We start from the raw sequence: 17,598 nt of genomic DNA on the forward strand, positions 1-17,598 counted from the left end.
AGGGGAATAATAGAATGAAAAATGTTTCAGGAGTGGATGCTTGAAAGATCTTCATCTCTACAATGACGCCAGGAGGCCTCACACAATCTTTTCTCATCTGCAAAGGGGTTCAGAATGTCTAATTGAATCTATAAGAACTGAGTTTCAGTCCCTCGGGCCAGTGGAGAATATATCTAAAATAATTTTCTTGGAAACCTTTAATTACATTTCTGAATGCTTATGTCTTAAAGTGTTACCATTTTAGGTTCCTAGTCTAGGTCTATAAAGCTTCAAAAACCCTAATCTATGAGAAACATTCCCTGGAGAAGCCCCGGTGGTCTTTGACTCCCCCAAGTGGCAATATCGGTAAGTGCAAACATAAACAGCCACAAAACCTTCACATTCTGAAGGAACATTTTATTTAGTTTACACATGAAATAAGGTAAACTTTAAACAGACATATCCATGCCTGTAGAACAAAATATACAGATCATTTAACATACTAATTTTACATTTTGTAAACCATTTTACACGTCTGTGTGAATGGCGATATAGGCCTTTATTGAGTAAAATTATTTTTTAAAAAGTTTATTTTTTTCAAGTGACTTCCAGGTTTATCGCAATGTTTGGCAGTGTTTACACCGCGTTTAAGGCCTGAAACATACTTCACACAAGTATGCAAGGAAATACACTTCTAGTAACACAAGTTGAATTTCGTGCATCATTGTATTCCAAGATGTGTCAAATCCGATTTATATCGCAAGTTATGTGCTTGTGTAAAAATCTGTTACTGGCGTAAGAGTTCATACTTTCCATCAAGGCACTTTAGAGAACTTTCATAACGTTAACCACAGTTCCCGCCAAGTTACTACAGTTATTTACAACCGTAAAACCTCAATAAATTAACACAGGAATTTCTTAAAACAGTACAAGAAGTTCAGAAACGTTCTTTAATTGTTTTTTATTACAACGGTGGCTTGTACCAACTTAAAACAGTTTTATCTGTAGTACCATTAACTGTAATTACTGCGTTTCGGCGGGAACTATGGTTGCCATGGTAACGGTTTGCAGCGGGAACCTCAGAGCGCTTTGAGGTTTTCCCCGGATGGTCCGTCACTGTTGTGCTCCTGTGGATCCTCGTGTCCGCCGCTGTCCGACTCCTCTTCGATGGCGAAGCGCACATCCACGACGGAGCTGAGGGAGCTGACGCTGCTCTGTTCCACCGAGCACAGCGCGCACGCCAGAGGCGCGAGGACCCTCCCGCCTTCCAGCGCGTGGCCGGTCAGCATGAACGGCACCGGCGTGGAGCGCAGGGCGGGAAACGCGGGGAGGCTGAAACTGTGCTTCTTCTGGCTCGCGCCCCACTCGCGCTGCTCCTCCTCGTGCAGAAGCCGCGTGAACGCGTTCGTGCGCCTCTTCTCGCGCCGTTTGGTGCGCAGGTAACCGAGCATGATGCCAACGAGGAAGACTCCGTAGAAAGACACTACGATGAGGATGTACAAATACGCGTTACTGTCGCTTCCACCGGGCAAGGCGATTCGGTTGGTCTGCTGCGACGAAAGCGCGGAGGCGTTGCGCGCCAACTCCATTACGACAGTAACAGAAACAGAGTTGTCTGTAAAATAACAGAGGAAGTTAGCTAAAAACGTAGTCCTTTAAATTATATAGTAGTATTAGTGGCAATGATGATGATAACAATAATGAGATTTAAGAATAAATAAAAGTCTGTAAAAATATAGATAGGCATAATCATAAAAATATAGAAAATAATAGGCATAATAATAATGAGAGGAATAAATAAAAATCTGTAAAAAATAAATTAAAAAGTAAAGTATGTTAACAATTTAAACTGACATCAAAGAAAAAAAATCACTATAATAAATGTATTAACATTAATAGCCTACTTCACTCCAATATTTAGACATTATTTAAAAAGACTTATTTATGTTTGCAAGTACACATTTTAAGCTTTAAATATTTGTTTACAATAGTTGTTTTATGGCCGTTCATGACTTTATAGTACTTTCCATTAAAGTTGTTGTTACTCACCGGGATGTTTCACCCTGGAGCGCGTCGGCCCGTTCCTCGCTTTTCTTCGAGTCTCTCTGGCTTGTAACGGGGTTGTCAGCTGAGTCCGGTTTAAATAGCGGACCCCATGCGTGGCCACGCGCCAGGAGGATCTGTGACAGAGGTTGAGGGAGTCGAGATCCTCACGTCCTTCCTCACAGGATTTGAGTCCCGGCCAGAGACGCTTGAGCTCACAGCCACATTCTTTTGACGTTTAATGGAGTCCAAGTGCGCAGTGTTGCCAGGGGCGGTTCTAGACCAAAGTAACTGGAGGGGGCCAGACAGGGGCCACTTGTGCTTTTAGGGGGCACAATTTTAAAATTCATCTTAACCTACTTTAAGTATTATTCATTCAGTCATTTTTCATGATGTCATGTACCACTGCAATCTCTAGAAGTAATCTATAACAATTTCAACTAAAACGAATTTTCATTTATTTGACAAATAATTTTGTATTGTAGTGTCAGGGGCATCATGCACTCATTATTTTTGAGGGGGCACAAGTGAGGGGGATTGTCATGTGACACAGAGCAGCCACAATACCACTGTATAATTCAATTAAATTCAAGTTTATTTGTATAGCGCTTTTCATGATACAAATCGTTGCAAAGCAGCTTTACAGAAAATTAAGTTTCTACAGTATATTTAGTAGTAGCTTGTCAGTGGTGAAATGTACCGTAAAATGTAATGTACATATTATTAGAAATTAGAAATGTACCGTAAAATTCAGTTAATGACGTAATCAAACAGATGATGAATGAACACTATTAACAGCAATAATTATATGTTGCAATTAAACGTGTAGCAACTGTATAACTGATATAGGCTTATGTCCCTACTGGAAAAAAACCATCACAGAAAATTTTAATGGTTTCCACTACAAATAATCATTGCAAACATTACAAACCATCAACTTTTAACCATTAAAACCATTAAAAAATGGTTTTCTTTAGTGTGTTTTGGGACATATTCCATTAGGATTTATTGGTTTTAACAAGCCACCTATAGAAGGCAACCAATTACCAGTAGAGACCAACAGGGTCCATTACAGTTTCCAGTAAAACCAATACAAGTCCCATTATAACCAGTAAAACCATTGCAAATTTTGTAATGATGTCTATTGTTTTTTTCAGCAGGTTTTATTAATTTTTTTATTTTTATTCAAAATATTCTCAAAATATATCATGAAATATCTCGATTCTCAAATATGTGTAAGTAAATGCATTTTGCACCTTTATAGATTATGTCACTGTGAAATTAATATCTTACTTACATTCATGCATCTTCACTTTGTTGTTTCTGATGAGAGAATTAGACAGAGAATTCAGTCAGCCAGCGTGCGCGGTGACGAAACAGCATGTTTCAGCAGTGACTCATCTGAACGCCTCTGATTGGTCCTTGCATTCATAAGCTCAACAAAATCGTATGGGATTGGTTATAATGCGCAGTAGGCATGGGCCGATTACCGGTTTCAAGGTATACCGCGATTTGAAAGATTCACTGTTTTAAAGGGGTCATATGATGCGATTTCAAGTTTTCCTTTCTCTTTGGAGTGTTACAAGCTCTTGGTGCATAAAGAAGATCTGTAAAGTTGCAAAGACTAAAGTCTCAAATCCAAAGAGATATTCTTTATAAAAGTTAAGAGTCAGCCACACCTACCTAAAACGGCTGTCAGATTAGTTAAGCTAACCAGCCAAACTTTGATCTTAAACAAGCTCCAAAATGAATACGAATAGTGGAAAACCTGCCTGAAATGAGTTAATTCAGTTCAAAATGTTTAAAGAACCTGGTTGAATGGTTTGTATTAGTATAATTATACTAGATCTATTATCCTGTCCAGCAGGATATAAAGTCACCCAATAGGAACATTCCAGTCCTAGAACATCAATCAGAATCATCCAATGAGCAGAAATGCTTTAGGGATTTCATACTGTCCAATGAGCACATTCTTACATTAAATAAAGCTAATTATTGCAACATTAATTTAAGATATAGTAATGAGTAAAGAGATTTGATTTCTCTTGATTTTTTTCATTGGTCTCCTGACAGTATTAAATGAAGAAGGTTATGGAAAGATTGAAAAAAAAAAGCAAAATAATGGCTTTAAGATTCCTGATGTGTTTGGACAGAAATTGGCTGATGTAAACTGATGTTGGAAGAGTTTCATTACAAGTTGTATTTGTTTGAAACTAAAAGTTTCAATGAGAACGTGAGCTTAGAAAAACATATCCCACGAAGCATTGTTTGTGTATGGGGCAGAACAAGAACTGTGACAGTTCAGAGTGACACAGAGCGAGACTGTGAAACTGTGAAACTGGCTTCTGGAATCTGGGAATCTTTGATTTGGTTTGTCCAGCAACATTTTGGAGATCCAAAGCATCATGGGAAGTATTTCAAGCCATGACAAAGCTTTTTTGGGTAATAACATGCATACAATGTCCTGAGAAATCACATATTGGGTATGTTTACATGCATTCATTTTCGTCAATTGGTTTGAAATCCAATCCAACGTTTTCTCCTGAGCTACTGCGAGCATAATTGCAGTTTTTGCCTTGATGACATATCTAAACTTTTTTTTTTGCAAATATTTTGTACTTATTCATTCTCCTCCACTGACCAGTTCATTAAACGTGAGATGAAAATAAACACACACGTTTGTATGACGTAAAACACTTCTCTGCATCTTAACTATTGGACAGATTTTTTCAGGTTTCAATCAGATTGAAATGTCATTTGGATCAAGCTCTGCTGGCTCAATCGAGGTGTTTACACGAAGGCTTTTCAGTCTGATTGAGCCATTATTATTGGATTATTTGGGTGCATGTAACTATCCATTTACAGCACTGAACCTTTTTGCTTGTCAGTTATTTCACTTCTGATTTGCTGACATGGCGAGGTTTTGGGGAGGGAAGGGATGGAGGGATCCCTAATTTAGCAGCTAAGTCTGGAAGAAGTTAGCAAGGCTAACATCAGTTTTGGCACCTTTAAGTATTGCTGGTTGTGAGTGTTGGTCATCACACTGTATGAAAACATTTCCAAACGATTATGTTCACGTCTGTAATGTCCATTGGAAATCTTGATTGGAGGTTGCTATGGTGAGATAAGTTACTTTTTCTTGCCTGTCCTGTGGTTTTGTCTGGAATGAGTAGTGGTTTGGCTCTGTTTGGCACCGTACATCCTCTCAATGTCGTTCTGGTAGTGAGTTTTGAGCTCCTTTCGTTTGAGTTTAAAAGCGTCTGTAACCAGGCCAGTCTCTGGGGTCCAGGGCTCAACGCTCAGGCAGATCTTCCGTGGGATCTCGAATCTTTCTAACTGGGCTGTTAAATACACAGGAACAGGAAATGAATCAGCTAAACTAAAGAGTGGTAAAACAGGAAGCACAACAAATGTGCATGATATATACTTTCTTCCATAGGAATACAAGTAACATTTCAAGCTTAAATGATAATATTGTGGCCAATATGATTTTATTGGTACATTTAATAGATAAACTTGCATATGGTGTGCTGTACATCGTTTCTGCAAGTTTTATGAATGTAAATTAAAACATTTAAAGACAAAGTAAAGAAAATTTAAGAAATAAGGGAATATGGTATGTCAATAAGTTCTCGAAATGTAAATGTCTAGGGAGCAGAAATTAGTTGTATATGCAACACTTCAAAGTTTAAAATACAACTTCCAACAGATCTTCATTATTTTTAAATTAATTTGACAAAAAATAAAATAAAATTGAAATAAGTAATTAGCTTAAGACTTGAATTACTGAGAAACGGATCAAAATGAAGTGAGTTTATTAAAAATTTAAATTCAAAAGGAAAACAAGTTTTCTTATCCCACTGACAGATATTTGTGAACTGTGCTGGCAAAATGAGTCACAATAAGCAATTTTTCAAAAATGAATTATTTTAATTTTCATTCTGATAGACCTTCAAAATGATGTATGATTTGTTGGAATCGGATGAAAAATGACTGAGCTACACCCGTTTGAAGTTGATCGAGTCAGCAAAGTCAATTTTGAGAAAAATCGAGTTAAGGTTCCAAAGCAAAATCACCTGAACGTTGCATCTTTTCCTCTAGTTCTTTTCTTAATAATAATTACTGTATTAGTCACAATATAGCAATTTTTTATTTTATATTTGTTATTATAAATAAGAACAGATGCAAAAAAAAAACAGAACAAATATAAGAAAAATTACCTTTTTAATTTGACATCTAACCTAAAGCATTCAAGTAAGAAAAACAAACAATTAAATGTAAAAATCCCTTTAGTGTGTTCATTACAAATAAATTGATTATTAAAACTACAAAAGCAGTTTGATCAAGAGCAGCGAGTGATTCCCTTTCTTTTATTGTTAGATTAACATTAATGAGACAGACGGCCGATACAGTATATTAAGACCTACTGTAATGCACGGATCTTATTTAATGTTACACATCAGATGTTTTTCCCCAACAGTTCCCCAAACGTTCACTTAAGACATAACAGATTATGTTTGCATGAATACTTAAATACTGTAATTCTGCGTATATGTGTATATGTATCGGGATCGCGCTGTCGGAAGTTTTTATGCGTGCGCTTCGGATGACAGTCAGCGTGAGAAAAGGTACTCCTCTCAGAAAACGTACAAATAAAGATACAATAAAACCATCACAGAAAATTTTTATGGTTTCCACTACAAATAATCATTGCAAACATTACAAACCATCAACTTTTAACCATTAAAAAATGGTTTTCTTTAGTGTGTTTTGGGACATGTTCCATTAGGATTTAAATTAAATAACTGTAATTACAGATTTAGGTTAAATAAAGATGTCAGTCTTTATTTTTCTTCTTTTTAGGAAACAAATCAAAGAAAAATAAACAAATTCTACTGTTCCTAATATTCTGTATGTTGCTCAAAAACAAAATATATTGTGTTCAGCGGAAAAACGTTTTTTTTTTTGTTTGATTACCCAGTCATTTAAAAATAACACATTTTAGAGCTGTAACCACAATACCGTGATATTTTTGCTTAAGGATATCATATCGTCAAAATCTCATACCGGCCCATGCCTAATGCGCAGTGCTTTAAGCATAAACTCACTTCATTTTGTTCGGTTTCTCCAAAAACGAGACTTTATATCTTAATTTTGCATCTTAAGTAAAGTAAATGTATCTTAGATATTTGTATTGGAATACAAGACAAAAATTCTGAGGAAGATTTTCTGCAATATATGCAAGATTTAATGCCATGATTTTATAAAGTTAGGACTTTCTGCTCCACTTTAAGACCTTTTTAAGGCCTTAATTTGTGGAAGGGTGAATTAAGATGCTTTAAGACCCCCAGAAACCCTGTAGATACAGCAGAAATAGTATGAGTAGTAGGCTATGATAGTATGCTGATCCAAAACTGTTTCACCTGTAAGTGCCGTTTCTGTGATGACTTTAAGCACTTCCTCCTCGATGATGGGGTTGTTACAAAGCTCCTCCCACAAACCTCTGACACACTTCCTCTCAGCCAGCGCCAGCAGCTGCTTCTGATTGGGCACCACAAAGCCAATCACGTAAGACTCTTCACTGGAAAACAGGAAGAGGAGGGACTAAAATTCAGCAGAGTTGACTATAAATGTGTTGTGTTAGGGGTGGGTGATGTGACCATATTTTTATTTCATGACATGAGTATTTATTTCACGTTAACGATATAAATCATGACATAGTTATTCGTATTTATTTAATCTTTGTTATTAAAAAAATAAGAAAAAATGCAAATAAATAAAATATAAGAAAGATAAATGAAATTAACAGTGCTTTAGGTTTTTATGTACAGGTCTATTTAAAAGCAGCAATAATACATAAATTAAATAATCAAATGTAACAAATAAAACACTACTCAGTTTTCGCTGAATTAATTAAATATACATTGATCCTTATTAAATCTACTAAAATAATTCAGTTAAGAGCAGTGAATGATTTTCTCTTTTTCTGTTTGAAATAAATGTATTATATGTATTTTATTTACTTTAAAATATTTAAATTGACATTTTTAAAATATTTTTAAATGTTTATATTTAAGATGTTTTTGAGTGTTTTATTATAATTTATTTTTGTTAGATTTTATTATAAATTAATATATAAAATAGTTATTTAAATACACGTTTTTAAAAATATAACAAAATATTTTTATATTTAAAAATGGTGTTTAAGATTATTTTTAATTGCATATTTTAAAAAATATGAATATTTAAGATTTTAAGATAAATTCTTACATGAAAATTCTATTTATATATGTCGATATAGCAAAATCTCTATCGATAGACTCATTCTCATCCAAAACGTAATGACAGCTCGCTAAATCACAGGAGATATTTGTTTACATTTTTCCATCCTAATTAAAACTATTATTTAACTATTAATTAAACCATAATTAAGTATGGAAGTTAGAGGGGGAATGGATTTCAGTAATCTCTAATGCTGCATTGTCGGATTTGGTGACCCTGCTGTATATCTGCAGCTGTTGACATCTGACCAAAATGCCTTCTGGGATATAGAATAAAGAGCTTTAGATATCACCAGAGTGAATTTAGCATTAACATTAATGCCATTGTGTGTGAAATATAGAAGGGATTTTAATAACCTCTTAAGTCAGTTTTCATTGTTAGTACTGTAACACATGTTGAGGGTGTTTTTGTTAGTGCAGTACAGGTTGTGCTTTGTTTGGGCACCTGTTGGCATAGGCACAGATGTTGTCGACAAGTGCGCAGTTTTTCAAGACGGCCTCCACTTTGCCCAGAGACACGTATTCTCCCGCTTGAAGCTTCACCAGATCTTTCTTGCGGTCTAATATGCAAACACACACACACACACATATGCAAATATTAACCATAATTCATCAGATGTGTATGTGAGTTTGTGCTACAGGAAGTTTCTCTTTCTCTCCCTTTTGGAGTGTATCCTGCTTTCTTTGAGTTCTTATCGCTGTTCTTACGGGAATAAGTTGACAGTGAGATGTGTCATTTACAGGAAGTACAGGACTGAAGCGTTTTATCGTAAAGGAGAGGAGACTTCCATTCGCTCACTCCTGCCAAAAAGTCCTGTCTTTACGATGATCTGGCTAATCCCTCTCACCGATAATCTTCAGACAGCCGTCTCCATGAAACTCTCCGATGTCGCCGGTGCAGAACCACCGCTGGCCTTTCTTATCCACGAAGAAATCCTCAGTGTTCTTCTCTTTGTTCTTGTAGTAACCCATTGTTACGTTGGGCCCACCGACCAGAATCTCCCCTCGTGGACAGGGCCGGTCTGTGCTGCGATATCCACCTGGATACACACAGAATGCATTATGACAAACAAAAAAAAGAAATGGGAAACGGACTAAACTTTATAAAGCACACAGGGTTCCAGACCTACCATGAGCTCAGAGGTTATTAAGCCACAAGTCAGTGTTATTTTAGTCTTGTATAGTCAAACCTTTGACATAACGACATATGATTTGATCCACATTGCAGCTTCTGGCCGAGAACTGCTTACTTAGACAGGAAGAGATTGACATGTAAAGGGACCAGTCACAGTTCTGGGGCTGTTTCCATGAACAGTTGTGGTTGAAACATAAAAAAATTGGCAGAAAATGTGTATAGACTGCACTCTTGTGAAGAAGAAGTGTGCTTATTTGTATTGAATGTGCACTTGTAGTGTACTTCAAATCTTGAAAGAATATTTTATAAAAACTGTACTTGCAAATAGTAATAATGAAGTAAAAGGCCACTTAAGCGTACTTAAACAGAGACACTTTCATAAATACATTTCATAATGCAATTAAACACACCTTATAATAATGTCAAATTTAAAGTTTTACTTTAAAGTACATATTAAATCTTTGTTTTAATGATCTGTAGTTGTCGTGCGTTATTATATACTGTATATATATACTGTATACTGTATATACATTTATAAAACTATAAAACACTTTTTTTATAATACAATACAAAGTTTCAGAAAACTACATTCAGTACAGTATACTTAAATATATAACATCAGTTATATTTACAAACTGTCCATATAGTGAAAATGCACCAAAAACACAATTTTTATGAAACAAAATAAATTACTTTCCCATTGTTTTAAATAAGATACCTGTCTATATAAAATAATTACCATTTGAATACACTACTGTTCAAAAATTTGGGTGCAGTAAGATTTTTTAATGCTTTGTAAAGAAGCCTCATCTGATCACCAAGGCTGCATTTATTTGATTAAAAATACAGTAAAAACAGATTTCTGAATAAAATTATCTTGTTGCCAGACATCATATATATATATATATATATGCACACACACACACGTATATATATATATATATATATGCACATACACACTAACTATATTTAATCAATATATACAATATAAAATAGTCAAATTGATTATACTAAATTATAATATACTTAAAACATTTAAATAAAAAGATACAAATATAAAATATTTATTCATATTCTTTATTATATTTATTAATATTACCTAAGTGGATATAAGTAAATAAATACATAATTTCAATTTATAATTGAATTAAGCATGTTATTTTAATACATTTAATAAAATACATTTAAATTATACATTTATAATCTATACATGTAGTATGTATATATAATACAGGATAATTATATTTACAAATGCATACATTATAAAATAGTTTTGTCACCAACATTAAATTTATTAAATGTATTTATTACATTTGTCCAATTTCTTTTAAATTATCTAATACATCTATTTATATAAATGAACATATATATATATATATATATATATATACACATACATATATAATTATTAATAATATATTTTAACTTTTGTCAACCAAATCAAAGTCATTGAGGTATAATCAACATGCATAAGGAAAACATAAGAAAGGAAATGACATCACAAAAACGACCCCTTGACTTCACGTGGGCACAGAAGCAATTACCTTTTCTCACAGAGAGAAAAACCACAAAATGTACCACAAAAAAGTCTGAAAAACCTTGAAGCACCATGAATATGGTAATCATTCAGCACAATGGTACATAATCAAAGCACCACTGCATTATCATCTGGTATCACCACAGTATTGTTATGCAAGGGAAGTGGATGCTGATTCTAATTGAGTTACTGCTGACATTTTTCCACTTCACATTTCATCACATCTCATGTGACATGGGAGGGTGGAGAAGACCTTTCTGAGTATTATTTTTCAAAGCTGCCTTATGAATCGGATGTTCTCCCACTGCTCTCAGCCGCTGTGTTTATGGAAGTTTGCTGTTCTGTGTCGTTATCCGTCCGCTGGGACCCTCGTGTGCAACCACACCATGACAATGTGTGTGTGTGTGTGTGTGTGTGTGTGTGTGTGCATTTACAGTGTCCTCCGGCAAAGAAAATCTAGAAATTAAACATTATTAATTGTGTATCTACAGTGTGTGAGTCACTACTTTCAGAAGGATATCCACACCGGGCTTTCTCACGTTCTGTTTACAGCTGTAAATCATTCTGGACAATCACATTCGCTGACATTCAACCTCAAAATCCCAGAGAGAGAGAGAGAGATTCAGTCTTACTGGTACTGCTGCCATTAAAGTGGGCCGCAGGACGCTAGTGTCTCCTTTGCTTCCCTTCTTTATCTTGGTGGACTATAAAGTAAAAATGATTAATAGAAACGTTTTAATTTGTCTCAACACAATTGCAAACAAAATGAAACTCCCACAGCACTGCACATTTTTCCATTACGTACTGCTGTTGTTTCAGCATTTTCCACTGACATTATTTGACATTAAATGCTTGATACTGACATCACTGTGTTAACTATGCTGTAAATACATACAGCATTTATGTATGTATTTACATACATAAATGTAAATTTATGTATGTAAAATTTACATACAGGATCTTGAAGATCCTTACCCATCTTCAAGAAACGACTAAAAACACATCTGTTCCACCTTTATTTGACCCTCTAACTCTAACACTTTCTATTCTATTATAATTCTACTTTATCTATATTTATCTTTTTCATTTTTTTGTTCTTTATTTTAAAAAAACAAAACAACAAAATAGTATTTTCTTGTAAAACATACTCCAAAAATCAGTTTTATTTACAACTTCAAAAAATCTTTTTATACAGTGTAGGCCAGTGTTTTGATTTCTAGAATGTACGCAGTAAACATGAACAAAACTGTGTGTGTTGTACCTGGTCTGCGAGTGTTTGTAGTGAAGAGTAGCCGATTCTGCAGCCGTTAGCCAAACACACCATCTCAGCGCTCAACTCCAACACGTGAGCCAGTGGAAGGTAGCCAATGTATGTGTCATCCTCACTGCAAAAACACATTCATCAACTGGCTGTGTCACACAAATATCATACAAGGAAAAAGAAAACATTATACTATACTATTCTGTTAATTATCAGGCCTGTTTCATGCATCGTGCATAAAACATGCAAGTGTAACAGAAAATATACATAATATATATAAAATAGTGTTTTTTTCTGATTTTTACTTAGTATTTACTTGATCATTATGAATTTTTTTTTTTAAAGAAATACTTTAATCCAGCAAGGATGTTTTACACTGATCAAAAGTGACAGTAAAGACATTTAAAATGTTACAAAAGATTTATATTTCAAACATTTTATTCATCAAAGAATCCTGAAAAATAAATGCATCACAGTTTTCACAAAAATATTCAGCAGCACAACTGTTTTCAACATTGATAATAAACATAAATGTTTCTCGAGCAGTAAATCAGCATATTAGAATGATTTCTGAAGATCATGTGACACTGAAATAAGAAAATATCGTAAGAAAACATTCAAATATCTTACCAACCGGAAACTTAATTTTCAAGAAGATCATATTTACAGTGGGTACGGAAAGTATTCAGACCCCCTTAAATTTTTCACTCTTTGTTATATTGCAGCCATTTGCTAAAATCATTTAAGTTAATTTTTTTTCCTTATTAATGTACACACAGCACCCCATATTGACAGAAAAACACAGAATTGTTTTGATGTTTTAGTTGCATTTTCACTGTATTTTCTTGCTGAGTTCACAAGATTTGTAAAAACAGCATGCATATGTCATGTATAAAATACACATGACATATATAATATACAGAGCGTGGCACAGAAATCCCCACAGACCCATAATTGTCACAGTTTTTTCTCACTCTGTTTACTTCATCCATAGGGAATGACTGGTTTTCTAGGAAGCACTGATAAGCATACGATATCCACAAACACATTAGTGAATGACGACAGATGTCAGGATGGTAGCGTGTACAGTATGTGTGGATGTGTTTCATACCCGAGGTTGGGAATTCTCTCAGCCATGCCGGTGATTCCAGAAATAATATTACTGTGAGAGATCATGACTCCTTTTGGCATGCCGGTGGAGCCGCTGGTGTACATGATCACAGCCACATCAGACGCACACGGAGGCCGTCTCTGCCTCGACACTGTGGACAGAAGTAGGCCGGAGTTACTACAAATTACATTCTATTAAATATTAAGGGATTTCTCTATTAACCACTAGCAATTCAATTTGAACTAGTCAATGCTTCACTGTGACTGAACAGTGCTTTGATCTCCTGAATGCTTATTTGTGACCCTGGAGCACAAAAGCAGTCTTAAGTCGCTGGGGGATATTTGGACATCATAGAGCAGTGCTTTCATCTCATTATTGTGCAATTGTGAAATCACACATGAGAGTGTTTCATTGTGACGTCACAGAGCTTTTTTACTTAGTTTACCTTCAAAAACTTATAGCAAAATAAAAAATACATGGATGGAGGCAAATTTGTTATTTCAGTGTTTTATTCAGAATATACTCAGTTTTTAATATATTAATACAAAGTTCCAACACCCTTTGACAGATGAATTTCCATGACTTTTTCTATCATTTGTGATTCATTTTTAAACCTCAAAATCCATTTAATAGAGGATTCAAGCCAATTAAAAATTACTTGAAACATGTATATTCACTACACTACATTTTCCTGACTTTTTATTCATTTCTATGTATTTTCCAGTTCTGGAAATCGCAATTTTTAATCTGACTGCAGTAATGTTGTTGTTTTTTTTTAAAGAATTTTTATTTATTTAAATTTTTTTAAGCAATGTCAGCTTCTAATAATGTACACAAAATTTTCTATACACACACACACACACACACATATATATATATATCGTTTTTTTAAATATTATTTACATTTTTATTCATATTTTTATATTTAAAATAGAAACTAAAGATATTTAAGACAGAAATATTACGATCCAATAAGACACATTTGACAGACAATGAGCTCTGATCTGTTTTCTTAAAAGAATAGTTCATTCAAATATAAAATTTTCTGTTCAAAACAAAAGGAGATGTTTTCTGTACAATGAAAGTATATTCAGTGAAAACTGAAATACATTCATGACACGTTTATGGTGCTTTTGTTATTTTTGTTCATTCTACAGAGAGAGCAGCATGAACTTGTGTGGTTCACGGATTAACCTCATATGGGTTTTATTAATATTTAGAATTAGTTTTTATTATTATATTTAAATTTTAGTTTTAGTATTTTTGTGGTGCTTTTGTCATTTTTATTTATTTTTAAAGAATAGTTAAGATTTATTAACATTAAAAATGTTTTTATGTTTTTTTAATGTTTTAACCATAGTACTTCAACTAAGTTTTTTTATTTTAGTCTGTTGCCATGGCAACATTTCTATTTTTCATTTTTTAAATAATTCAAGTTTTTTTAATTTAAGTTTTTTTTTATTTATGTTTATTTAAATTTTAGTTTATTTCAGTTTTATTTCAATTAACGAAAACAACATTTTAGTTAACAATAGCAACCCTGGTTTAGAACAAGATTAAATGAAGGCAAATGATGCTACTATTGGCAAAACACCCATAACACTGGAGATGAGGGGAGGATAAGTTGTAAACTTTAATTTATAGTTGTTTGAAGTACATTGATAAAGACTATAAAAGTAAAAATATAGTCTTATGTGCGAATGAATGAATAAGATAAGAACAGGAAGTGGGCGCCGTATGTCAGTAGCAGAACAGGACGTTTTAGCTTTGAAAACCAGAGTGCCATTTAAACAGTTCCAAGATTTCAGAACCGTAAATGTGGAACATGGGAATTCGAGTGTGTACATTTGTGCATTTTGAGGCACAACGTGATTTAGCATTAGCACACTGACTCGGAACAGATCGAATGTCATGTCGAGCTGAAGGAGGAAGATCAGCTCGATGTCATGTGAAGTCTGTGGCAGTGTGAGAAAACATGACCCAACACACACACACACATACACACTATCCAGTGTGTAAACGACTACTACTACCAGCTGTTGAAGGTCAGTCCTGCTTCACAGAGAGCTATAATGGAGGAAGTAAATGGCGGAGTGAAAGAGTCAGGGACGCCCTCGACCCTGGCCTTAATTTGACACAGATGGAGGATTTCTCATTCACATGACCTGAAGCGACCTCAAACACACACACACATATACACACTAGTACCATTCTCAGGATGGGCCCCCAGCCTCTTCACAGCCGCCATGCTGTGGACACTGATGCCTCGTGGGTATTCAGAGCCGCTCTTGAGTTTATCGTCCACAACGATGATGTGCCGCAATCTCGGCACCTCTAGCAAAATATTCTGTGTCAAAATACAAGCAGAAAAACATTAGTGCATGTATTTAAAGGGATAGTTCACCCAAAAATAAAAATCCGGTCATCATTTACTCACCCTCAGGTTATTCCAAACCTGTATGAGTTTCTTTTTTCTGTTGAACATAAAAGAAGATATTTTGAAGAATATAGATAACCAAACAGTTGATGGTCCCCCTTGACTTCCATAGTATGGAAAATAATATTATGGAAGTCAATGGGGACCATCATTTTTTTTTTCCAGAATATCTTCTTTTGTGTTCAACAGAAGAAATAAGCTTTTAATGGGTTGAAACAACTTTTTGTTGCATTTGCATCAATCAAAAACAATTGATGCATTTCAAAGCAAAATATAATATTCAGTAGGAGGGGCATGGTTAATCCATTGGGATTTGGTTGGATTATGAAAAGTAGACTGTGATATTATTGTTTTTATTTTTCCTTGCCCATTAGATTTAAAGGGTCAAGGTTACACCATCTTTCTCCTTTGCAAGCAACATATACAGTAAATTATATACGCACTACTGGCCAAATAATTTGTTAAGGTTTTTGAAAGAAGTGTCTTATACTAGAATGATTTCTGAAGATCATGTGACACTGAAGACTGGAGTAATGATGCTGAAAATTCAGCGTTTTTTATCGCAGAAATAAATTACATTTTAAAATATATTGCTATATAAAACAGTTATTTTAAATTGTAATAATATTTTACAATATTTTCGTTTTTATTGTATTTTTGATCAAATAAATGCAGCCTTGGTGAGCAGAAGAGACTTCTTTTTTTGCAAACACTTTCAAACTGGTGTATATTTTCAATTATATCAGATGCTAGATACATCTTTTGTTAGTCATATTAAATATTTGTTTGATGTGACTAAAACCAGTTTGAGTGTTTTGAGTGTTTGATCACCTTGAGTTTGGTTTCCAGAAGTTCTTTGCTGGTGATGATGTGAGAAACTTCAGCTTCATTGAGTCCATGAGCAATAGCAGGACCACCCAGAGTAGAGTAAAGAGTGACCACTGTAAAACACACAGATACATCCATATAGGTCTTATAAATAACATATATATATATATATATATATACAGTAAATATACTGATAACACAGTATAACTAACACTGAATTTGCTAGTTAATATACATAAAAAAGCAAAAAAAACTTGGGTGTTCATGTTGCATTTCCAAACATCTGACGCCAGCAGTGCAATGACAATGTAATAATTATATATATGAATTATATATATATATATATATATGAATAAACACACACACAGACACATACAATTAATAAATAAATTAAAAGATTTCCCTTATTTTTCCCTTATCAGTAGTAACAGCACGCATGGCTGTGAAAAGTTCAGGATGAGGGCAAACAAGCACAAGCCAGAACACACAGACACACATACAAACACACACACAGCACACAAAGCTAATCATGCACACATGAATAAACATTCATATGGGTATATACGCTGCACACACATTTTTGCATATGACAAACACATATGAAACAATCCATGTGCCTTCACTTTCTCGCTCATATACAGACATAAACACACACACACACGGCTGCACAGAGAACACAGGGGGTCGGTGAGCAGCATTCTGTGACATCATCAGTCTGCGTCACTGCCTGAGGGCACGACACTTCAGCCATGAGACACAAACAGAGAGGAGATCGCCACGGAAACATCAACACAAACACATGATGATAATCTTAAATGTTTATGCACACGCACACTCACATCTGACATAAACATTAACATACCCACGTGACAAAATGCTTGTTTGCAACACATAACATATGAACACAGTCACTCTCTCTAACACACACACACACACACACACACACACACACATACTTAGCCCTGATGACAACAAGCACGTGAGCA

At 34.4% G+C, this 17,598-nt stretch overlaps 2 protein-coding genes across 2 annotated transcripts in view; both read right to left on the reverse strand.

Moving 5' to 3' along the window:
• Nucleotides 1–497: 497 nt before the first annotated feature.
• LOC107733928 (potassium voltage-gated channel subfamily E member 4-like) lies at nt 498–2,323 on the reverse strand. The gene is made up of 2 exons (XM_016545780.1): nt 2,029–2,323; nt 498–1,594 (listed from the first exon to the last, which is right to left on the reverse strand). Exon 2 carries the CDS (start codon nt 1,566–1,568, stop codon nt 1,059–1,061), a length of 510 nt encoding a protein of 169 aa, XP_016401266.1. The 5' UTR covers nt 1,569–1,594; nt 2,029–2,323; the 3' UTR covers nt 498–1,058.
• Nucleotides 2,324–4,071: 1,748 nt separating this feature from the next.
• The window catches only part of LOC107733919 (long-chain-fatty-acid--CoA ligase 3-like), a 39,366-nt gene continuing 25,839 nt past the window's right edge, over nt 4,072–17,598 (reverse strand). Inside the window, exons 3-11 of the mRNA XM_016545773.1 lie at nt 16,616–16,725; nt 15,556–15,694; nt 13,348–13,498; nt 12,237–12,360; nt 11,569–11,679; nt 9,152–9,404; nt 8,749–8,863; nt 7,446–7,603; nt 4,072–5,363 (exon numbers count right to left, since the gene is read on the reverse strand). Of these exons, the coding sequence (XP_016401259.1) occupies nt 5,152–5,363; nt 7,446–7,603; nt 8,749–8,863; nt 9,152–9,404; nt 11,569–11,679; nt 12,237–12,360; nt 13,348–13,498; nt 15,556–15,694; nt 16,616–16,725 (1,373 nt within the window). The 3' untranslated portion in view covers nt 4,072–5,151. The remainder of the gene's footprint in view (nt 5,364–7,445; nt 7,604–8,748; nt 8,864–9,151; nt 9,405–11,568; nt 11,680–12,236; nt 12,361–13,347; nt 13,499–15,555; nt 15,695–16,615; nt 16,726–17,598) is intronic.

The sequence above is a fragment of the Sinocyclocheilus rhinocerous genome, unplaced genomic scaffold, assembly GCF_001515625.1.
Source record: "Sinocyclocheilus rhinocerous isolate Xijiao unplaced genomic scaffold, SAMN03320098_v1.1 scaffold1091, whole genome shotgun sequence".
Classification (NCBI taxonomy): domain Eukaryota; kingdom Metazoa; phylum Chordata; class Actinopteri; order Cypriniformes; family Cyprinidae; genus Sinocyclocheilus; species Sinocyclocheilus rhinocerous.

Excerpts from the sequence above, each read along its gene's own strand:
- LOC107733928 (XM_016545780.1), bottom strand. The coding sequence starts at position 1,568 with ATGGAGTTGGCGCGCAACGCCTCCGCGCTTTCGTCGCAGCAGACCAAC.